We start from the raw sequence: 24427 nt of genomic DNA, 5'->3' as shown, positions 1-24427 counted from the left end.
GGAGCAAGGACGATTAATTAAATTAGTGAGCTCCGAATGAACAGAGCCACCAGTAGGCCTTGGGGGAACAGCCAGGGGCAGGATGCGCAGTGAAAATGAAACCCCTTGGTAACTGGGCATTAGATTACCTCACGTAAACCTACCCACAGGCAGGCCAGAGCTTCACACACTGGCTGGGACCTCAGAAATGAACTTGACCATCAGATTTTAAATTAAAAAGCAAGTGTTGCATCCCCAGATGGTCCTCATGGGAATCAAGCCCACCAGAATTATAAAAGAAAAGTCCAAGTCCTGGGCTTCGAAAAATGTCCCACCTCCCCTGTGGCTGTAAAGACATAAACGCTAACATTCCAGATGCCCACCCCACCCCCGCCCTGCCCCTGGTTGGTCACCTCCGCTCCACTGGGCTCCCAGGTACCACCAGGGTCTGGATTATAACCCTACCTCCTGCTGTTGCAGCTCTTATCTCACAATCAACAAGTGGGGGTGCCGGGGCCGGGGGTGGGGGGGGCGGGAATAGAAACAGAACCGGAGGAGGCAGACCTCTGTTTATCCACAAGCTTTGCTTCATCTCAACTCTCAACAGACCACACAACCAAAGCAGAGAAGCTGTGCCCACCCTGAAGCTGTGCCCGCCCTGCGTGCTCAAACAATCTCCCCAGGGGCCCATCCCTGCACCTCCACCGTGTCTTACAACACCTCACCCCATGGCTGAGAAGCTGCCCCCTGCCTGACTCCAGACAGAGCCAAATCCTGTTCAAGGACCCTCCATCTCACTAACCCCATAGCACCTTCAGACAGACCATTACATCTGCACAGAGTCCAAGAACTACATCCTCCGTGCCTGGCAAAGCGTGGCACATAGTAGGTGCTCGATAAATAATCGCTAAATGATTGGACCACAGGGACATGCTGGCTTCTCCCAAAGCAGCTGCACCACCACCGCCCCCCCGGCCCCCAGCTTTACACCTGGCAGAGCGAGGCCCGTGTGAACCCACCTAGGAGCGGAGCGTGCCTTCCAGGCCGGGGTCAGCCAGAAAGGCCTAGGCCTGGCCCCAGGCTCCCCGTGGAGGCGGGAAAAGAGCCCCTGTCCTCAGCTACTTCCCAGCCAGCTGCGGCTGATCCCGGGAGGTGTTTCCAAGCCAGGCGCCGGCCAGGCAACCTCTGTGGGCTCACCACCTGCCCACAGCATTCTGCCTTGGCGTCCTGCTCTGTTTGGACAAGTTACCCTCACCGAATGTTCAACAATGCTTTTACACACCCCAGGGCTCTTATTGTGTTATGAAAACAAAACAAAGCCCACTAAAGAAAAAAGCTGGGGGTTGGGGGGAAATGGGGAGCAAGCCAGACACACACAGATCTCTTTCTTTCTGGTCTCCATCCTAAAGATGGCTCATTGGCAGCCCGGGTCGGGGCATTGTCCCATGTTATGAGATCAATGACATCATCCAAGAGGGGACTTAGAAACCCAGAGATGAATAAATGAAAACTGTTTTCACACCCAGCACAATACCACCTTCTGCACATCACTGTGGGGCTGCACAAGCCCTCTTGCTAAAGGGGGAAGCTTCTGGGTGACTGAGGGCTGAGTTACCCCCATCCCCCGGGGCAAAGCACAGCTGTACCAGGGGAGCTGTCTTCTGTCACCTCTTTACTGCTCACCAGAGTCCTAGCGATAGGCAGCAGTCAGGAAGCTAAAGGAGGGACTCCTTGGGCAAAACGAGGCCCAGTGCCCGTACATAAAGGCAGCCCCAGCCTGCCAAATGCCAGGCACCTTGGTTAGGGGAAGGTCATGCGGGGGTGAACAGGCTAAGGGTATCAGTAAATTCCTACCCACCCCCTCCCCCAAAAAATATGGTTTTTTTTTTGCAAGTTAAAACTGAGCTAATGACACTGGGTGGGGCTCAGTGTCGAAGACTGTGCAGCCAAACCAAAATTCACTTCCAGCCAAGAGCTGCTTGGCCTCACCATTTGGGGAAGGAAGCTGAAACACTCATGAAAGATTCTTTAGTATACTGGGAAATAAGGCTGCAGTTAACATTTCAACTGAATGTGACCCTTCTGGTAAAATATTTTTTTAAATAATAAAAATAACATAAAGTTCTCAAACAGCCTCTTTCTTAAAGAAAATGGCCCAAAAGTTCTCATGGGAGTGGAAGGAAAGAAGGGGGGAAAAAAACAAAACAAAAACGGGCCGGCCTCCTCTCAGCCACTACCTTTCACGAACAACTTTTTTTCGGAGTTCTTCTCATAAAAGGAATGATGCAATTTCCTGTCTTGTCCCAATACTTCCTGTTCACTTACAAGGTGAAAGTTATCACCCTGTTTTAAACAGCTGTCCTAAATTCCACAGAAAGTTCCTTTTTCCATCCAGTACCCCATCCCTGTCACAAAATCTCCCCATTTTAGAATATAAACACTATCATCGTCTACACCTTTAACGAGTTGGCTTTAAGAAAAAAGCCACGTTCTCTCTATGGTAGATACTGAATCTTCAGTCACAGCTGCCCCAGAAAAGTGGGCTAGGGGCACAGACCCCCATGGGGGGAAGCGAAGGGGGCTGCGGGCATCATCCCCAATGAGCCACCGCGTTTAGGTAGAGTTGCCGCCACCAAGGGAATGTTCCTTTCTTGGTGTGTTAGCCACTAAATTGAGAACTGTGCCTCAGCAGTTAATAATATCTTCCCGCTGAAAATAGCCCGGAGAGGAAGCCTGTCTGTGACAGTAGGCACACAGCCAGACTGGGCTAGCCATTCAGTACTGAGCGAGAGAGATGGTAGGGCCAGTGGTGACCTCCCAGTGGCCACGCTGTACAGTATCCTTTCACAAGGCTCCTGCAAAGGGAGGGCTCCCGGGCGAGTCACCAGCCTCCTCTGCTCTGCAGCCCTATAACCTCGGTGAAGCTGTCACATGAACCAGGGTCTTGGGCAGCAGGCCCAGAAGAGGGGGTCGATCACTCAGCAGGGGATCAGGAGGACCCCAGGCTTTGGGAGACCGCCCCTACATGGCTGGTTACCAGTCCCCGGGCTGCCCAGAGGAAAATAGCATCTGGGGCAGAGAAGGAGCAAGGGCGCTCACTTCCCCTGCAGAAAGGTCAGCCTTGGAAAATGAGCCACAGGGAACTTTCCTGTCTCTCCTTTCTGCAACCAGGATGGAAAAGGAAAGGTTGAAAAATCACGGAGACAGGCCCGTGACTGTGGGTCCACCCCTGGAGACCTCAGAGGTGCTCTGGAAACAAGCGTCTCTCTACAGATCTCAGGCACCTAACTGAAGTCTCCATATTCATTCTCCAGAGTCAGTGTTTTTTACTGAATATCTAAATACCTGCATGCATTTAAAAGCTACCACAGGTCACTACTTTTTAAAAGCGTGGCAATATATGCATAACACAACATTTACCATTAGTGACATTGAGAGCATTCGCAGATGAGCAACCATCACCACTACCTAGTTCCAGAACATCTTCATCACCCTGAAAGGAGACCCTGTCCCATGGGTCACTTTTACCATGTCATCCACTACAACAAAGCCAATGGGAGGAAGGGGCAGAGTTAACACACCTTGTCAAGTTTCTACAATCCAGTGAAAGTCTTAGTTGAGAAGAGGCTCAACAAGCAAGGTACTCGAATTTTTCCCTATAGGAGCACAGGCAAAATCACAGAAAACCTGCAAAGCCACCAAGAGAAGCCACCAAAGATACTCCCCACAAAAAAAAAAAAAAAAAAGATAGTTCCCCACAGGAACACAGACCCTTTTACCCCCTACACCAGGGGCTCCCCAACTTGTCTGCACCTTGAAATCACCTGGGAAGCCTCAAAAAATACTGATGCTGGGATCCTGCCAACAGACTGTGATTTGGAAGCCCCCAGGGGTCCCGATGTGCAGACAAGTCTGGGGACCACCACCCTGCACCTTTTTTCTCCCACCAGGTTAAGACACCTGCTGTGAAGTGGCCTGGCCATCACAGCACTGTAGGAGCAGTGTCACGGGACAGTAACAGCAGCAATAAAGCAAAGGGAGCCGAACTTGATCATGAATCCTTTGGCATTTCCTCCCTTTTCACTGCCCCCCTAGCTCTGGGCCACAGGTCCAGAAGTCCACACAGCTACTGCTGGGCTCTGCTAAGAAAAAGCCTCCCTGGGGAGAGGGTGTTAGTGCCCCAAGACAGTGGCCAAGAGCTACACGGAAACCTGGCCCTCACCTGGCCCCTCCCCCTTCGCGGGCCAGCCCTGCTCTGCTTCAGGGACGGGGTGCATGAGGCAGTGGCCCATCTAGTCTGGCGGGCAGAGCAGCCCCAATTTGCTCCAGAGACTTTAAATGTTGTCACCCTGCATTTAACCCCTGCCTGACTGCCCCATTCTTTCCAGGACAAAAGGGGTTTAAACAGTGAGCCCTTCTCCAGGGTTGAGTGCATGACCTCAAGCCTTGCAGAAGAGGCAAACAGCCTGAGCTGCTGTCCTTGACTGGTCTTCACTGGGGAGTGGGTGTGCACCAGGTGAGCCAGCCTGGGATTGAGTCATCAGCCTGGCATTTAGGGACATATGGGTCCCTAGAGATTCAGACTGTCACTCCTCACAGTGGCCTGAAGGAAGGGGAGAGGATAGGTAAGGAGCTCGCTCATGGTTACATGTGCTGGTCCTCCTGACTCCCCCGAAGCCCATGCTCAAGGCCACTTGGATGAACTCAATCCACCCCCACCCCACCCCCCATGGCATTAGAGACTCCAGAGAAACCACAATCTGCTTGTTCCCAGGCACAGGAAGGAGATATAAAAACACAGCAATAGGCACCTGAGGAGAGATTCCCAGTTTGCCGTCACCATTCCCAACCAGACAACAAATGCAGCTGAACAACTTTCCTTCAAAACAGGATGGAGCACTCTTTCCTAAACTACTTGGTTTGAGCCCAAGTTGACTGTGGACTGAGCCAGGACCACATTTTCAGATTATGTAGGTGTTTTTGGAGACTCTCCTCCGAGGCTCTCATAGACGCCAGCAGGGACCAAAGAAGAGGAAAGAACCTTTCCTGGAATGGATGCTGACCTAAGGACGTTCCCATCACCCAGGAACTAGAAGCGAGACACGAATCTGAAGACCTTCAAAGGAGCTGGCCTCCCTTGGGTTGGTGGGACAGTGTCTCTCCAATAAGTATGATTTTGTACAGCCAAGAGATGGGTTCCTCAACCCCCTCCCCCAGACACATCGGTACTACACCTCCACTGCCTCCCACCTCCCCTCCCTGAAATCCAGGGTGGCACCTCTTTTGAAGTTTAAATGACTACAAATGATGCTGTCCTCTAATCCCTGCCCTAACCAGTGAGGTCCGTATGTCTGAGGCCCAACCAGCTTTAGATATCAATATATAAAGGAGGAGACTGGGTCTGTAGCTGAGTAACCTGGAACTCACAAGTGAGGGGGTATTTCCTCAAACCCCTCCCACCCCACCCCACCCCCCCCAAATCAGGACAGCAGACAAGCTAAATGAAAGCTCCCCCCTAGAAACTCCAGATGGAGGCTGCAAAGATGACAGCTTCGAACACATGCTTTTAATTACCAATGACACAGTGAAAGCTCTGGGAGCAAATCCTTTCCATTTCCACCACCGAGCTGAACCTAGAAGCTTCCCATCTACGTAAGACCTCTCCACGGTGGGTATTCTTGAGCCAGGATACATGCCAGCAACAAGGGTTTGTCCTACACACCTTTCCAAAAGCACCATACCCAGATCACGACTCAGAACCAATCCACAAACACTCCCCGGCCCCAGAGCACATATCCTCATGGAGAAACCATCTCTGAGGTCCACCTACCCCGTGTGAGAGGAACCCAGGCCTATCCCAGAGCCTGCCCGCTCATGTGTCTGTGCACGTGTCTTATCTGTACGTCTGCAGCACGCATACACGCGCGCGCGCGCGCGCACACACACACACACACACACACACAACCAGGCACCAAGCAATCCATCTGTCTCCGAGAGCCGGCTGTCAGAAATGAAAGTACAATCTCCTGGAACCGAGTCACAGCCTTCTAAAAATGTGCCGGTTTTCCCAGACTGAGGAAACTTGCAGGGGTGGGGTCTGTTTCACTGCGAGTCCCAGAGGCCCGGCCTGTCGTCTCCCCGGCCAGCCCCGCGCTGCAAGGCTGGAATTCCAACCTGCAGCCAGCGGGCCGGCTCCCAGCGCTCCTACCCGCCCACTCCCCTTCCTCGCAGGAAAGGGAAGGGCCAGCCTTGGAGTCACCCCGGCATCTCGGGAGGGGCGAGGGGCGTGCCTTCGAGCACACCCTCACCCCCACCCCCGAGGCACCACATTTTCACATTCGGCTGTTTTTTCTTTCCCTTCTTCCCTTGCCAAGAGAATCAAGCCCTGGCTCCCGCTGCCGACCTTCCTCCCACCCTAAACTGAGCCCCATTCATTAAGCCCGATCTCGGCCAGGACAGGAAGGAAAACAGCACACGGGGCCCGTGAAAGAGACACTCAGAGAGGTGATTTCCAGGGGGGAGGCGGGGGGCAGAGCCCTGTGGGCACCTTCCCCGCTCCCCGCCGTGATGCCCACTTGGCCTGGCGCTCCCCACAGCAGGTTCCCCGCTCCTGCCTCCTTCCCCTCCCTGGCCCAGCCCCCTTGAGCCACCACAGCCCCCCACCGGCCTCAGCAGACACACCCTGGCCACCTCCACCACCACCCCCCATGGAAAGATCAACTTCTTGGAAAGGAGGTTTGGGCTTTCTCCATTTGCAAAACCCTCCGCCTTGGACTCGGGGCCACTACCATCATCTTTTGGGGGGGGGGGCACTCTCGCGGCAGAGGGTGGAGCCCTCGGTTTTCGCAGTGCCCATCGCCTCCCCTCCAGACACCCCCAAACCACTGGCACCAACCCAAGAAACAGTTTCTTCAACTTCCCCCCACGGCACATTATTAATAAACTACTCCAACTCTGAATGGAAAGAAGAAAGAGTTGAAACTTTGAAGCCTTGGGAATTAGTAAATCAAGAGCTAAAATTCAAAACAAATGCTCTTTCATGTGGAACCCCCCCCCCGTCCCCTTTTTTTCTTCTTGCAGTTTTGTTGAACGACGACGCTATCCCTTCAGAGACAAGCACTCCTTCCTAGCAGCTCTTCATTCATCGAAATGGCTGCAGTTACTTTGCGGGTACGGGAGGAGTTCATCATTGCTTTACTCCCAGTTTCTTTCTAGGACTAGAAAAACTCTTGGAAGCCCACCCGTCTCAGAAGGGGCTGCACTGTCACACTGTTTGGCTCTGGGGGCCGGGTAAGGAGGCTGGTGGCTCAGGCGGGTATCGTTACTTCCTCCAGCAGAGGAGACAGACAAGATGTTATCAATAAGACAAACCTTCTGAAAAGCCCCCTTTCAAAAGCTACCACTTCCCTTGCTTATTTCATGTGGTTCAGAGGGGCTGGGACCCCTCCCTGCACATTCAGAATTTAAAAAATAAAACCCTCTAACAACATCCTGAGTGTGCTATTTTGCCCAGACCCTTTCCTCTCCTTGGCTTTCTTTCTTTCCGGAACTCTCGCAGCCTTAGAAAGCAGAAAAGACACAGCTCCCATGTCCCGGTATGTTCTTCCCTCCTCCACCGCCATGGTCCACTCCCATCCTCACCCCAAGCCCCTGCCCTTTCTGGGTCCCTCTTTTTTCCTACTCAGCTCTCATTAGGAGCTTTGAGTAAACAATATCCTCTGTCTCAGATAACAGCCAGAGTATATACTGCACTGAAATCAAAACAAACAAGGGTCTCCCTGAAGACATTCTCAGCAAGCTCAATTCCTGCAGAGGGAACTGGCTAGGATGAACTGAGCCGAGCCTGAGCGACACCTGACCGGTTAAAAGTCACAAAAGAGGGTGCACCATGGTCCCCCCAAAGGCAGTTTTATAGCTTCCATCTGAGCTGCCATGATCCTACACCAATGTCCCAAGGGCAAATGCCCAGAACGCTGCTGGATTTTCTTTCTTTCTTTTCTTTTTTTTCCCCGGATTACTTTCCCTCTTGGTTTTAGCTAGTTCTTAGAAAATCCAGTGATAGCATACTGGGGTGGGAAAAACAGGTGGAAAACAGGACATATTTAGAACAAAATGGAAATGTCTCCCACTTACATTGCTAATGAGTTTCTCCAAGTTTATCACTCTCTTCTCCTGCCTCTCAGGGACAATGATGTTTAGGCTCCCCAGTGCCCCTCACCCAATTCCATAACTCTCCAGCCTGGGGAGTCCAGGCCCCTGCTCACACCTGTGGGCCCTAAGGGACACCTTCCCTGCTGGGTAACAGTATTAGCACCTACTGTTTGCAGTGTCCCCACCCTGGCCCTCCCATCCCCACCATGCACTGCAGACTCCTGCACGAAGCTGGAATGGGAAGGAGGACTTGCAAAGAAGCATCGAGGCCATCTACTCTAAACTCCCATCCTACACTTGGGATCTGTCTTCTACAAGTTCCCAAAAGGTGGATCCATTCCCTTCAAGGCAACCGATGCACTGAGAGTGAGAGCAAAAAAGGGCTTAAACCCGTCAACTAATGACACCAAAGCCACCAAGTGGAAGCCCCTCAAGTCGGGAGCTGCTTAACAATAACCACGAAACATGGCCCAACACCAGCCCGCCGGCTGGCCCCCACTTCCAGATCTATGGCCCAGAAGGATGAGCTGAAGGGCAACAGTCATCATGGATACATCCAGTTTCATGCACATAAAAGTGAGAATTAATTCCAGACCAGCTGAGGTGGCAGAAGGCCACCTCCATTCCTCCAGTCTCCAGTCATTTCAGGAGGTCTTCGAATTGCCAAGAAAGTAAGAGAAAGCAGCTCACCTGAAAGCCCCCCAGGGGCCAGATAATTCGTTCCCCCTGTTTCAGCGGAGGAAGGCACAGCATCTGGACAGTCTGCTGTGGATATGAAAGGAAGATAGAAATAAATAAATAAATACACCAAGATTAATTTTTAAGCACATTCTAAACAGCATTAAAGAGAAACCACACATTCCAAACGGGTGACTCCCAGCCGCGATGCTGATTATTAATGGGCTGCTCAGGCTTCGCTACCCATCATAAGACAGACCACAGCACCTTGTCACCAGTCTGGGCTCCGGGCGGCCAGTTAATCATTAGTCAAGACAGACTGGCTGGAATTTCTCTTTTATTGCAAGTCCCCCATTGAGGAAACCAGGTAGTTCCCAAGGTCAAAGGACGCCCGGTTCTTCTCTCTCAACCGAGGCTGCTGTCTCCCCACCATCTTTCCCATCTTTTCCCAAAGCATGGCCTCTTTGCTTGGACCCAGTGGCCTCGCTGCCACTCTCATCTTTTTAAAGACAGACTTCCCAGTTCTTTAGGAAGAACTGGTGTTGGGCTGAAGGGACTTTTTCCTTTTCAACTGAGGTATAATAAGTATAAAAAAAAATACAAATCTCAAGTACAACTCAATGAAATGAATTTTACTCATGTACACACCTGTGTGAACAACCCCTCACCCCACATCAGGACAACAGAGAACATTTTCAGCAAGGCTCCCTAATCCAAACTCCCCATCTCTGGAAACCTTCCCAGGCAACCCCAGGCCTGCAAGGCTCCCTGCCTCAGTTCCTATAAAATCTTTCTGGCACCCAGTACTTGGAATTTCCTTCTGCTGTCTTTATTGATCTTTTACCTTCAGATCCTGTCTGCCTGAACTAGACCATAACCTTCTCTTCAACATCTTTGTCACCCTCAGGTGCTCAGCACAGTGACCTAAATGTTCATGAGGATAATGACAATTCCAGATGAGAAATAGACAGACTTGACAACCTCCCTCCAAGCAATTAAAACAAAAAATAATGGCCACGAAGCACAACGAATTAGTCCCATGAAACAAAAATACACAAGACCCCATAACAATACCATGCACCACTGCCAATGCCAAACTTACTGAAATCCATAGAGAAAGGCCGGCTCAGGAAAGGAGCGTTGCAGCTCCAAAGCAAAAAACACCGGGTCAGATGGTGCAAATTCCAGTCCCTCCACCCCAGGCCACTAGCAGGATGTCCCTGGGGGGTGCGTTACCAGTTTCCCCCTGGAAACACTTGGCCGAGAGGGCGAATAGGAAGCCAAGTGAAAGAGTAGCCCAGGGGCAGGTAGCCACAGAGCTCTCTAGGGGCCCAGCAGCTGTCTCCAGTGCCTGGTAAAAGGGTGGAGGGGCTAGGCCACTCAACTCTGAGGTCCTCTCTCTAATCCCTCTCTCGCATTCTCTCTCAGGCTAGAACAACAACTTTTCAAGAATTCTTCTGAACAGGGAAGGAGAAGGCAGAGGAGTGGCAGCGGCAGGCAGGGGAGAGAGAAAAGACTGTGTGGGTAATTTCACTGTATCAGGGTAAAGTTTAATTCCTAACAGGAATATACAGTTTTACAGGATACACTTAATCAAATGGAAAACAATAGGGGCAGGCAGGAAATGGAGTTGCTGGTTAAAGAGTGTATAGCCTGCACTTTCTGAACTACTTCGATGGCCTTCACTATGTTGGAGATTGGCTTCTACCTACCCCCCAAAGGGAAGACACCCCCATGATGACTTATCCACGGCCACTCCCTCCCTCCCCCACCAGCTTTGGCTGGCTGAATCCCAGGGACAAGGTGTGTTTCAAAGGAAGAGCCCATATCTCGGGGCAGAGCTGAGACCACATTCAGGGTTGTCAGCCTGTCTCAGATCAAAGGTTAAGCCAGCTCCACACTGGCAACCACAAGCATTTCTATGAAATGGTGCTCTGCCCTTTGTGCAGCGCCTTTGATCTCAGAAGGGATTTACAAACATTAATTAGGTCTCCCTACCACCCCTGTTAAGTAGCAAGGTATACCTGTTTGACAGGTACCCAGGTAAACTGAGGAGTCACTGAGTAGCCCAAGGGGCCACCCAGTGAGCTGGACCATACCCAAGGGTTCAGCCCTCTCCCTCCCAAGGTAGGCCACGTCCTCACTCTCTTCCCTGCAGGTAGTTGGGCTGAGACAGTCTTCAGCATCCAGACTGGCCTCAAGCTCCTGACAAGTGAGTATAGGTCAAAGAGGCCACACCTCCGTCTCTCACCCACAAAAAAGCTCTGCTGAGATAGCTCTCCAAAGTCAGGGTTCTCAGCTATTGCCTTGTCGCCTGCTCCCCAGAGCCCAGGCTGATACACTTAGAAACTCTAGGCTACTCCTGGCTCTCCTCCACCGCTAAACACTACCAAGCACCCAGTGAGTGCTGGGTTTTGTGGGAGCCTCATTCCCCTCTCCCAGCAGTTAAGAAAGCTTTCAAATATGCATGCCTGGGAGCAGCCGAGGAATGAGCTGCTGCAAGGGGTACAAGGTGACAGAGCTGGGGACCCCACTTCTCTCATTTAGAGAATGGTTTCCACACAGCCAGGATATTCTTGTCAACTTAGTTCTGAGCTACCTAAGTACCTACCGTCTGGGACAGAGGAGCCTCCACCACCACCATTATACCCCAGCTCTGCCCCAATCCACAACCCAGGTTACAGAAGCACTATCCAATGCATTGGCATCTTCAATGCATTTTAGGCAGGCACATCAGGTATGTAGAATGACTGAATGAGTGAGCCAATCAATGAGTGAATGAATGAATCATCTAACCTAACTCCTTGATCATGTGGGTTTAAAACCAGGCCTGGAAAAGTTAAGAGTGGCCTGAGTTAAGAGGTAAATGCAGGGGCTTCCCTGGTGGCGCAGTGGTTGAGAATCTGCCTGCCAATGCAGGGGACACGGGTTCGAGCCCTGGTCTGGGAAGATCCCACATGCCGCGGAGCAGCTGGGCCGGTGAGCCACAATTACTGAGCCTGCGCGTCTGGAGTCTATGCTCCGCAACAAGAGAGGCCGCGATAGTGAGAGGCCCGCGCACCGCGATGAAGAGTGGCCCCCGCTTGCCGCAACTAGAGAAAGCCCTCGCACAGAAACGAAGACCCAACACAGTCATAAATAAATAAATAAACAAACAACCCCTCTCTAAAAAAAAAAAAAAAAAAAAAAAGGAGGTAAATGCAGGGCTAGGTCCCAGACTTCTCAACTAGGCTTTGGAGGCTCGATCTGCCAGTGGTCACCTGGATCCCCAGCCCAAGCAAGCAGGTGCACCCAGCAACATGCCCTCCCCGCCAAGCCATTCTTCAAATCTTTCAGACCTTCAGATACAGAGGACACAGGAAGCAGAGCCTACAGAGCAATCCCTCCCAGCATCCCCACTCCATAAACTGAGATCTCATTCTAACAGCCTGCTCTTACTCCTGGTGTGATGGCGCTGGGGATAGGGGGGGTGTCCTGACTTCTGAGAGCCTCAAGTCACAGCCACCCTACTCCTACATCCAGCCATGTCTAACACTCCTTCCCAGAAGATCCTGCTGACTTCGAACCACAGAGTACCCAGGCCTACCTAGTCAGGCCATGCCAGAGGCTGCAGTGAAACGGCTTGAACCATAGCAAAATGGAGCTCCCAACTTTCAGCCCTAGCATTCCTCCAAGGCTGCAGGGGGACCAGGCCCCAGCCTCTTCCCACCGCCTCTGCCCAAGCTGGAGACTTCACAGAAGAGATTCCCTTAGTTGTGCAACTGGTTAGGATTTTAATAGCTGTCCATTGTAAACCTTATGTCTGGTTCTCACCTAGTAACCCAAGACTAAAAATGCAACCTACGACTTAGAAACTTAAGAATGTAAGCAGCTGATCTAAGTTCCCCAGCCAAATACTCTCCCGCATGTGCAAGGCAAAGAGAAAAACCTGGGGCAGCATCCCATCTGTGTGTCTGACCTCAACATCTCTGGCTACAGCAGCCAGCAAAACCAGGCCCAGCCCTGGCTGCCCTCCAATGCTCAGGAGATCCCCACCACAGGGGCTTCGCCGGTTAGCACCCTCACATCCTTACACAAAGGTGATGTTTTTCACTCCTTTTTTGTTTTGGGGTTTTCTGGTTTGGCGGGTGGAGAGGGGGATTAGTTTTTTGCTTTGGAGTGTTTTTTGGGTTTTTTTTTTTTTTTTTTTGGTTTTGTTTTACAGAAACGTTTTGGGTGAGTAACCAGCTGTTTGAGTTTCCGATTGGCAGGTTAATCACTTCCTATTGGCTGATCTGGAGAACTTTTCTCCCCCTTGGAAATGGCACATTCCTGTCTTTGTGGCTTCTCTGTTTGCACACATTTTGCTACCTAATGTCAACACTTGCTAATGAATAAATATATCACTCCACTCACTGAAAATGAGGTCCTGGACTGAGAGGGTGACTGCTTGAATCTGGTGAACAGATCTGTCCAGGTATCCTCTGCAGGAAACCCAAGAGAATGTGGTCCTTCTTTCCTATGATTTTAGGAAATTTCTCAGAACATTTCCCCCTAGTCTTCTTTACCCGTGGGGCCAAGGTAACTGGCCTCTCCCTTTCTCACTTTTAAGGAAAACCTCCAAATTTGAAGACTATGGAAGGCAAAACAAAAACAGGACAGAGATAGCCCCTTGGAGAACTAAGCTCATAAAAGAATTCTTGGGTATTGATGCCAAAAACCCAGTCAACTTACATTCTTGGAGAAAACAGAGCTTGGTAATTCCAGTTAACATTTGTTACAAGTACAGAGCTGCTTATCTTCTCATTAATGACTGTTTATCTGGTGTTTTGTAAATCGAAAGCAAAATATCACATGCTTTGCAGGCCACTTACTAGACAGGCACCAGGCAAGCAGCAACGCCTTCCCACTGGAGGGAGCGTGGAGTTGGGGAGGGCTGGCTGGAGAGCATGGGCTTCTCTTACACCGTTCATTAAAGTATTTAATTCTCGACAACGCCCCAGCAAGACTTTTAATTAGTGGGGGAAAGGCCCAACAGCCAAAACTCATGAGGCGGAAGGACTTGTAGAATTCCAAGAGGGAAATGGGGCCCAACCCTTCACTTTTCCTTCTCCCAGAACCTTGGCAAAATAAAAATGTCAAAAGCGTTGCATTTGTCAGGCACCAGTGTAGACCAAAGTCACAATCCATACTTTCAAGCAAACGAACCTCCCGCTGTAAGAAGGGGCTCCAGGAAACAAGAGCCCATCGAAGTTGTCACCCTCGAGTCCCCGTTTTTCAGAGCCTCCTCCCCTGGCACTGTCAACCTCTGCACTGCCAGCCAGAAGTTGAATGCAGACAAGCGCAACTGAGGTGGTGCCAGTCTCAAGTGGGGCTTCTGCCCTGGCCCCGTGCCAGCCTGTGACAAAGCACCAGGCAGGCAGAGCTATGCTAGAAACTTTTATAGCCCTCACCAGGAACTCTGAGAAAACCAGGAGGGGGCTGTTGACTTTACTTCTTAAATTTTCTAATCTCTTGCTCCAAACCAAGGTCCGTCTCTGCACTTTTTAAAACTGTCTTCCCTCCCCCATCGGGTTATCTATTCTTCCCACTGAGATACTTCTGGCACTCACAAAGTCTCCGACGTTTCCCATCAACCTGTCCTATTTGGCTCCCGAGATGCTTCGGCGTGGATCAAATTCCACGTGTTAAAAGCTGAGCCAACTTGGGTTATGGAGTGCAAATACATGAAAAAAGGAACAAATGGAAATATCTAGGAAACATCTTTGCAAAAAGAAATATATGTATACATACATACACACACACACACACACAAAATTATCGCCAGCTCCAGTCACAACAAAAACAGAAAAAAATCCACCAAACTTCCAACATCGGCAACCTATAACAACCTCGGGGCAAGTCCAGCGTCTCCCCACGCCGCTGCCTAGGCATACAAATCCGCGTTCTAGAGACTCCATTTCTAACTTAAGATAGGAGGGATATTTTTAAAATCATCTACTCACCAGTTGGTTTGAGAAAATCCATCGGGTATCTGGAGTAAGGAGGAGGGGGAGACTCTGGAATTAAAAAAGAAAGAGAAAATAAAGGCCGAGCCATGAGAAAGAGATAGAAACTTATGATAACACAGGCATTCTTTTAGCCCAACTGTTTGTCTTAGCTGTGGGGGTTGGAGGCAGGGCCGCGAGGCGGTGATTGCCTTGATATTTAGCTGTCAGATAAACAAAAGAGGCCGCCTGGCGCCAGCCTCGGCGCTCCGCTCCTCCACGTCTGCGGCCGCCGCCGCCGCCGCCGCCGCGCTCGGCCGGCCGGGCTGGAAACCACCGGCTCGGCCGCAGCTCGGCCGAGGCCGCTCACTTCACAGGGCTGCAGGGCCACAAAGCCCCCTCCCCGTCCCAGAACTTCAGACCCCACTCCCACCGCCCCACCCCACCCCCGCCCCGACCCGTCCCCCAGGGGTGCAATTCACCTCCGCCACCACTGCTCCGCTCCGCACCCGCGCGGGGAACACGGGCTTCCCCTTTGCCAGCCCACCCGGGAGGTGCACCCCAAGAGCGCTGGTGAACTTGGATTTGTGGGCGCCCGAGGTGCACCCCGCCCCCGCACAAAGACGTAGAGAAAAGGGAATCAATGGAGGAGGCCGGGAGGATAAAGAGGAGGAGGCTGGGGTCTCGACTGAAAAGAAGCCCAGGCCCCAGGGGCAGCATCCTCACGGAGGCGCTGGGGGCAGACCATCCTACAGTCAGTAACTGTGCTTTCCTGTGCTGGAAGAAAGGAAAAAGCAGGGGGCACCCAACTTCTCCTGACTGCTTGTTCTCTTTCACCCTGGGGTGGCACAGTTTAGAGCAGATATCCAGCTCGACCTTCCATCCTAACTCTCTTTGCCTCAAAACCCAAAGCTGCGCCGGCCAGGGCAGTCTCCCGGCCCCGTGTGCCCGACGTGACTCTATTTACTAAAGGAGAGCCTTACTCTCTAGCCTTTATAACTGCTTCTCCCAGCCTTCCTTGGCGGCCTTGGACCGAATCCAACTCGGCCACACACCTCAACGCCTTTCCCAGAGCGGGGGAGGCGTGACCCCCACTTCTCTCTGCACCCCTTGGCTAATCCAGAAATGAGAGCATCTAATCTTTAACCCCCTGTGTGTAGAGTGTGTGCGTCAGCAATGCCCAAAGCCTCCCCCCGCCGCCCCGGGGCAGGAGAGAAGAAAAAAACTGGAAGGGAACCCCCAGGGAATACCTTTCCAGTTTCCCCTAGTCCCTTCTCGACCCTTGTCCCCCAGATCTCTTCCCAGGAGGAGATGTACACTCCCCTCCGGCGAGGTAGCTGCAGAAACACACAGCCCAATGGGGCTTTTCTTGCACCACCTGAGCGCCAGGAGGAGGGGAGGGTGGGCGCAGAACAACTTCCTACCTAGTTCGCAGAGTCGGCTAAGGTGATGGGGGTTGCAGCACACCAGCTCGGGGTTGATCTTCCCGTAAGATTCACAGCAACACAGCCTCTTGACTTCCGAGGAATGCCTGAGATCCGGCCACCTGAACACTTTGCACAGCAGGAGGGGGAGCGAATAGGATGAGGGCGGCTGCGCGGGCTGCGAGCCGGAGGGCGCCCCCAGGCCCAGCCTGCAGTCCAGGCGGCCAGGCAGCAAGAGGCACGCGGTGCGCGTACCGCCGCGGGACTCCACGGCCTGGAGCAGCAGCTCCAGCTGCCGTTCCTTCAGTTTCTTGAGCACCGAGTGCGTGAGCGCCTTCAGATCCGCCTCGGCGGCCCCGGCCGCGCCGGAGCCCGCGGCTGGGGGGTGGGGATGGTGGTGACCTTTGGCACCTCGCACCGCCTTGCCCAGGCAGCAGCCAGCCCTGCCTGCGCCGCCGCCACCGGCCCCATGCGCCCGGCCGTCCGTCGCCCCTTCTCCCCGCAGCTCGCCTCCTCCTCCGCCTCCCCCCGCGCCCTCCTCCTCGTCCTCGCCGCCGGGCGCACGGCTCCTCCAGAGACGCCGGACGAGCGCAGATCGTTTGGTCCTGAACATGCGGGGCGAGGAGGCGAGGAGAAAAGTCGTTTGCCGGCTAAGGAGCGAACATGACCTCCGCACACCATGAAGAAGTCGGGTGCCGAGTTGGGGCAGCAGGCGCAGGCGACAGCAGCAGCAGCAGGGGCCCTGGCAGGAGCGGCGGCGGCCCGAGGGGCGCTCCGTGGCATGCGCCAGTCTCCCGGAGGCCGGGGCGCGCGCGGGGGCCCGGGGGCGCCCGCCGGGGCTCGGGGGCCTGCGCTCCGGCTGCCCCACCCCTCGCGGCCCGCGCCGTGCGCCGCTCTCGGGCCCCGGCGCACCCCGGAGGAACGCGGCCGCCGCTTCCCTGGGGGCGGCGAAGCCTACCCCGGTCGGCGCCTCCCCAAAAAGAGGCCCCCCCGCAGCGGCTCCCGAGTGTCGGGCTCGCCAGCCTCGGCTGCCTACATGGAAGATCCGCGAGGGCAAAAAACGAAAGGCGTTCGGCTGGGCTGCTGGAGGGAGGAAAAAGCCTCTTTCCCCCTTGCTAAGCAACTTAATTTGGGGGTGGGGAGAAGCTGGCAATTAAAAAAAAAAAAAAAGCAGGCACGCGATTTATTTTTTTCCTCTATATCCTTAGTAACCGGATCGCCTTGAATTCCGTGCACACGAAGACTCGGGGGAGGGGGCTGAGTGGACTTCACCCCGCATGAGATGTCTGGCGAAATAAGGAAGCTCTCTCAAAATCTAAGAACCAAACATGCAAAGCCCAAAATGAAAAACACCACCTCCTCGCACCCCGGAGGTCTGGGGGCGTCCGGCTGGACCTGGGGTTTAAAAAAAGAAAATGTTTACAAAGTAGAACTAGACGTTTGAGGGGTGGAAAAAACGTATCCACGAGTTACATCCCCCTTTTTTCCTTGCAGAGCCCCGCTGGTCTTCCTCTCCTTTTCTTCTGCCAACAACAACAAAAAAAAAATCGTATTTTTTTAATCCACAGAAAGCTTTGGCTAGGCTGCTTCAATCCTTCGCATCTGGGTGATTTAGGGTAGTCTCTGGTCTTTCCTCTTGCGCTCCCGGGGGCCCCGGTCCTCAGCGGGGACTTCCTTGGGGCTGGCGGGGGCGCAGGGGCAGAAGATGCTGCGGCGGCGGCTGCGCCCCGCGGGGCTGACAGCGCGGGGGAGGGCGGCGCGGCGGCCGCGGCGGGCCGCTGGCGGGTCGCGCGCTCTCGCTCTCTGCTCTCTAGTGCGGGAACCGCCGGCGCCCCCTCCCCTGGCCGCGGCCGGCCGCTGGGGCTCCCCGTATGGGCTGCTCGCCCCGACTCGGCTGCGGCGGCTGGAGGCCCCGGTGTCCCTCACGTCGCCTTCTCCTCCGAGACTCTCCTCGTCGCGGCCGGGAGCCTCCTTGTCCCCCGTCCGCCCTCTCCTGGCGCTCGGGTCCTTCTGCCGCCGCCGGGGGCTCGCCGCGCCGCACTCAGGGGCTCCTGGGCCGTGCGCTCGGCAGCTCGGCGCCGGCGGGCTGGCTCTGTCTCGGGCAGCTCTCTCCGGCGCGGCGAGCTGACCGAGCACGGCGCCCGGCTGGCTCGGCTGGCGCGGCTCGAGAACAGGCTCCTCCGTGCGCCGAGCAGGCGAGCGAGTGTGCTCAGGGCTCGCAGCCTCCCGCAAGGCCTCCCGCCCCCGCCCCCTTCCCTCCCCCTTCCTCCCCCTTCCCTCCCCCGCCCCCAGCCACCGCCGCCGCCGCCTCCTCCCCGCCTCCCCCCCCGCCCCCCCCCCAGCCCTCTGCTCTGCTGGTTCCACTGCGCAGTGGCGCGCCCGGCTCCGGCCTCGTCACGTGGCCGTCTAGACACCCTGTCGCTTTAAAAAAAAAAAAAGCGATTGTGTTTCGCAAACAACAGATCGGGTTTCTAAAAGCTATTTCTCCACCCCGCCCCCCGCCACCGCTACCCCCTCCCGGGTCTGCAGGGGTGGGGGGGACGAAAGGGGGGCGACGAATAAAGGTGGGGAGCAGAGAAGCTCCCAGAATCGACTGAGACCTGGCGGAATCAGAGGAGAAATGGGAAGACCCAAGAGCACCGAACAGGCTTCGCCGGCGAGTTATGGAGCGAAGCGAGCGGGTCGGTGGCGGATTTAGACCCAGACCGCGGAGCTTCTCAGTGGCTGTCCCGCGCGCGCTCGCCCTAACGCTTCATTCATTCGTTTTGTTTTAAAGGCCCTGGCGACGGATCCCCTGGCCGCCGCGCGGGAGGGAAGGGGGAGGAGAGCGCTGTCTCCATTTAAAAGACATTTACACCGGACTGGACCGAGGCCCTGGGAAGTGTGCGCTGGAGGGAACAGCCGGGCCGCCGAGGGCGGGGAGGCGGCGCGAATGTGACCTCAGCGGCGGCCGCGCACTCCCTCCCGCCCTCTCCCGCTCCGGGCTCGGGTTTCTAGGACTGCCTGGAGAAGTGTGTCTTGTGCAAAGCTCTGGAATGCATTTGGCTGGCTGACGAGTTGCGAGGGGCAGCATCCTGGCGGGAGGCGGGGGGGCCTCGCCCGCCCGCCGCGTGCAGGTTTCCTCCGGAGCCCGGAAGACCTCCGCCACCCCGCCTCCCGGCGCAGGAAGGTTACCTTCCGAGCAGACCTGCCTAGGGCATGCATATGCATGCAGGGCTTGTTTCTTCGCCCTCCTTGGCCCCGTAGCTTTCAAGGCGCTTAGAGTCAGAGAGTTTATCCCCTTACCCGAGGCTTTGGAGAAGCATATACCCAGCAGGCAGACTATTGCATGGAAATGGGTAAAGCATTGGTGGGGCAAAGGACCAGATTACGTTTACTTCGTGGAAACTGTTAATAGTAGAAACGTAATGATTTAAATACATACGCATCATTATTGAGGAGGCCACTAGTTGGCATGGTGGTCTAACCTCGCATCTTATTCAGTGAAATAAGATTTTTTTAAAAAGCCATTTAGAATTGTGAGATCAGGACAACTATGAAACTCACTGGGGATTTTAACGAAATCTTTAGAAAAGCTGAGAGAAAACTACTTTCATTTTCCCAGCTACGTTATGCTCCTTTAAAAGGAAAAGGCACAAAAATAATAATAAAGGAAAACAAAAACAAAAAGGGCAATAAAAGTAATAAAATAAAAGGAAAAAGCACAGATGAATCTCAGTTTTATAGCTCAGCCCCTTCCTTTCCAGCAACTTAAAAGGTGTCTGTATGCCATAGGTGCTTAATAAATATTTAGGAATCAACAGACTTGAATAGACTCATTTGGACCATTTCCCCCAAACCCACCAAGAGCACCTTTGGACATATAAATGTGAGAGAAAATCGTGATCATCTCTAGGCAAGGGACCCTGAAGCTCACTGACCTAGAAGACCCAGAAATGCCAAGCAGTGCAGAAACGTGTAGGACAGGGCAGCAGCTGGCATTCTAAACCTTGTAAGCCACATAGGCTGCAATTGTATAAGATCATAATTTTGTTACAAATAAAAATATTGCTTATTGAAAAGGGCATTGAAACCTCTGTGTGTGTGTGTGTGAAACTTTCAGAACAAGCAAGCTGCAAAGACAGCAGGAGAGAAAGCCCAGGAGAAAATGGATTTGGGTGATCCCATCATCATAGGCAGGGAAAGACAAAACAGGCAGAAATGGGATTTTTGAGGTATCTGGGGAATGTAGAATACACTCACCTCAGAAAGACTTAGAAAGAATACCTGATTCCTGGCTGGGACTCTGCCACTCACTGGTTAAATAACACACTAGTGGTGATATTGGACGAGCACTGGCAGGGTTTAAAAAGCTTTCTGGACAAGTTTCCTGCCCTCTCCGGGGTCCCATTCCCTCTCTCTGCTCTGGGCCTAGCTAGAAGATGTTCACTTTCCTGTCGAGGCTAGGCCAGACTGCAAAGTGACAGGAAGGACTTAAATAAGCAATGAAAACAAAAGGCATAATTCTAATTAAGCTTCTTGGCTAAATGGAGAATCTGAAGACTGGGAAATCTGGCCAATGGTGCTAACACTATGGGATGAGAGGCCGGAGCACACACAGGGCAGGTAGATTTAGCGGGTGTTTCAGGAGTTGAATCTGACATCACAACTTGTCTGGGTGGAACATGCATATTCTTGCAAAGATATGTTCCCATATAGTGTAATTGTGGGTGCTTTTAATTCAGGCGTCACCCCTGTCTTGCCCTCTCTACATGGCTTCCCTCCTCCATTTTACTGCCCTAAGTAGACAATGGGTGGGTTGCTGGGCAAGTACCTACAGTGGTTGGTGCTGCTTTATAGCTCCCTGGCATCCCCTGAATCAGTTAACATCCCAAGCCTTCCTGAGAGCCAGTCCCACCCCATTCATATTCTTATTCCTTTCCTTTCCAAGAAAGAAGCTGGACAGTAGAGGAACTCCTGGCTGGCTGGCGTGCCTAGAAAAGGAGTTCCTTTCCTTTCCACAGGCACAAATGAGACCGACAGGCACCCCATTTCAAACTATTCTGATCCTTAAAAAAAAGTTTAGGAGTTCACCAAACTATTGTGAATGAGTTTGATTCTAATCATTTGCTGGCAGGGAATATGGAATAAAATATCTCATTTGCAGTTGTTTATTTCCTGTTGTGGCTTCTATTTTCATCTTTTAGTCACTTTGGTGATAGTAATCAAACCCTAATCATGGTGCAGCCACAAGTCACAGAGACCAAAATAACTTGCAGCAGAGTTATGACAAACAAGGATGGAGTCAGCTAAAGACCTGGCTACTTAATCACTGGCCCCTGGCACCCGAAGGACTGCGGGGGCCGCCATTTGACTGACCGCTGGCTAAGCAGCTAGAGGAGAGAGGAAGCTGGAGGGAAATTGCTCCAAGGCCCCTGGTCTTGAGCAGTCAGGGCCCCAGGGTGCATGAGGAAGGAGGGCAGCAGAGTGCACAGGAAATGGAGGAGAAGCAGGTAAACCGTCCACAACTGCCGGGGGAAATTGACATGAAAGAGAAAGAGGAGGGCAGAAAAAGAGAACCTGAAAACCTCTCTACGACTATAAGCAACTCTAAGCAAAAGCTTAAATAAATAAATAAATAAATAAATAAATAAATAAATAAATAAATACCTCCCGTCTGGGGAAGACAGGATTCTTCCTTTCAGTACTTTTCTCATTTCCAGTGGTTCTTAGAAGAGAAGGGCAGAAAGAGGCCCCAAAGGACATGTGGGTGTGTTGATGCTGGGGGCCAAGGGCCGAAGCGAGGCAGGGGTGAGGATTTTTCCTTGCAGAGCCAAAGAAGAAACAATCGAAGAGGCAAAAAAAGTGTTGGAAAATATCGACATTTCTTGCACAACCGTCCCTTGAAAAATGTGTGAGTGAGCCTTCAACCATCCTAAACTGGCAGCAGTACAAATGGAAGTGATGGTTCATGAAAGGAAGACGGCATGAGTGAGGCTGATGTGACAATCAGCACTTCTTGGCTTATCTTAGAAGAAGGAGAACGTAAGTGAATGAAATGCATCTAATTCACAATCAAATAAAGATGCTATAAGCCCTGACTCATCAAATATTCTTGTATTACAGACATGCTGTCAACTGATCTGTAACATTTGCCAGGTGGCTCTCCAGGACACTCAACTGGGTACTGGGGGCTAGAGGGGGAGGGGCAGGATAAAATGAATGTTCTTATGAAGGAGACAAGAGAAACGCCCAGAAAAAGTAAAGATCTAGGACAACAGAGACATTCAAATATATAGTCATATAGATACAGTTTCCTCCAGGGAGGGACACTGGATGGCTGAAGAAAGTGGCTGGGAGGGAAACTTCACTGTACATAACTTCTTGTACCTTTTCAACTTTGCACCATGTGAATTTGTTACTTATTCAAAAATATACAGATTTAAGGGTTTTTTTAAATCCCTGCCTGCTTTTCTCATTTCCTGAAATTGGCTGTTCTGATGTCCTTGTAGAAAAGGACCAGTTGGCGAGGTCCCATGTGGAAGTGAGGCTGCAGACAGCTTCTCTCTCTGTGGGGCAGTTACTACAGGAAGGCTGATGACAACAGAAGCCAATGTGTCATCCCAGACGGCAAGGGTGGAGGCCGCCTTTTCATGACCCTGGCAAGAGTCAGTGAGGAAACACGCCAGTCCTAATCAAAAGTCATTCTAGATATCAGTCAGGTGCAAGTCCTAACCCGGGGAGGACAGCCTCATACACACTGGCGTCTCGACCACAGAGACACAGGAAGGAGCCTGCCCCATCTGAGAAAATGAAAGCTGCGGTTTTTGGAACAGAAATGTGTTCACATGATTCTCAATCCATTTAGGCAGCATTGGTTCAAGAGGTGGTGCCAGGTACCAGGCGCGACCTCTGAGACGTATAAAGGTGTATTAAACAGCCTCTGTTCTCAAGAAATGCACAATCTAGGAGAGGGCTAGAAATATAAAAACAGCCAGCCCTCAAGAACGGAGCAAGAGGGGCTTCCCTGGTGGCGCAGTGGTTGGGAGTCCGCCTGCCAATGCAGGAAACACGGGTTCGAGGCCTGGTCCGGGAGGATCCCACATGCCGCGGAGCAGCTAGGCCCGTGCGCCACAACTACTGAGCCTGTGCTCTAGAGCCCGAGAGCCACAGCTGCTGAGGCCTGCACACCTAGAGCCCCCATGCTCCGCAACAAGAGAGGCCACCGCAGTGGAAAGCCCGTGCACCGCAATGAAGGGTGGCCCCCGCTCGCCGCAACTAGAGAAAGCCCACATGCAGGAACGAAGACCCAACGCAGCCAAAAATAAATAAATAAAATTTAAAAAAAAAAAGAACGGAGCAAGAACAGGGCAGGCAAGAATGGAGGCCCCTGCTCAGGAGAACAGAAAGTCAAGGGATTTATTCTGTCTGGAAGGGGGTCTCAGAAAGTTTCCCAAAGGAAGAAATATCTGGAACTAGACTGGCTGAGTTGACAACCAGGCTGAGGTGCTCATGAGGTGAATGATCCTATTCAAAAGGAAAGCACGGGGCTTCCCTGGTGGCGCAGTGGTTGAGAATCTGCCTGCCAATGCAGGGGACACGGGTTCGAGCCCTGGTCTGGGAAGATCCCACATGCCGCGGAGCAACGAAGCCCGTGCGCCACAACTACTGAGCCTGCGCGTCTGGAGCCTGTGCTCCGCAACAAGAGAGGCCGCGATAGTGAGAGGCCCGCGCACCGCGATGAAGAGTGGCCCCCGCTTGCCTCAACTAGAGAAAGCCCTCGCACAGAAACGAAGACCCAACACAGTCATAAATAAATAAATAAATAACTATGCCCTACGACAAAAAAGAAAAAAAAAAGGAAAAGAAAACACATTAAAAAAAAAAAAAAAGGAAAGCACGACAGAAAGAAACAATTGGTAGTTTTCTGTCCACTTCGAGCTAAGTCTTCAAAACTCAAGCCACACTTGTCACTTTGAGACTATAACTTTATAAACACTCTTAAGCCTCAAGGGGTTTAGGGATGGAGGTGAGGCCCCTGCAGTGGATGTTCAGGGAGATCACCTCCCTCAGCGTGAAGTTTTCTTTGTAGAAAGAAATCGCAGGCACAACACGACATCATCTATAACCGCAGAAAACTTTCTTCTCGAATAACTGGGAAAATCTCATGATCTCCACTCCTCAAATCAACAGTCAGGCCTCACTTGTGGCAAACTGCTTCATGTCAGGAGGCGATGCCAGTTTTAACAC

At 52.6% G+C, this 24427-nt stretch overlaps 1 protein-coding gene and 1 long non-coding RNA gene across 3 annotated transcripts in view; one reads left to right on the top strand and one right to left on the bottom strand.

The window, feature by feature from the left end:
- Positions 1 to 17232, bottom strand: part of SMAD7 (SMAD family member 7) — a 29714-nt gene extending 12482 nt beyond the window's left edge. Inside the window, exons 1-3 of one of the 2 annotated variants that reach the window (XM_082416623.1) lie at positions 16199 to 17232; positions 14793 to 14846; positions 8821 to 8895 (exon numbers count right to left, since the gene is read on the bottom strand). In XM_082416623.1, the coding sequence (XP_082272749.1) occupies positions 8821 to 8895; positions 14793 to 14846; positions 16199 to 16811 (742 nt within the window). In that variant the 5' untranslated portion in view covers positions 16812 to 17232. The remainder of the gene's footprint in view (positions 1 to 8820; positions 8896 to 14792; positions 14847 to 16198) is intronic. The other variant, XM_082416624.1, reaches the window with a different exon arrangement.
- Positions 17233 to 18555: 1323 nt separating this feature from the next.
- Positions 18556 to 24009, top strand: LOC309639463. The gene is made up of 2 exons (XR_014251670.1): positions 18556 to 18879; positions 18975 to 24009. It is a non-coding gene; the product is annotated as an uncharacterized lncRNA (long non-coding RNA).
- The last annotated feature ends 418 nt before the right edge of the window (positions 24010 to 24427 follow it).

This window comes from Balaenoptera physalus (genome assembly GCF_965194825.1).
Source record: "Balaenoptera physalus genome assembly, chromosome: 12".
NCBI classification, from domain to species: domain Eukaryota; kingdom Metazoa; phylum Chordata; class Mammalia; order Artiodactyla; family Balaenopteridae; genus Balaenoptera; species Balaenoptera physalus.
Note: the sequence above shows the minus strand (reverse complement) of the source record. Positions and strands in the feature narration are given on the sequence as shown.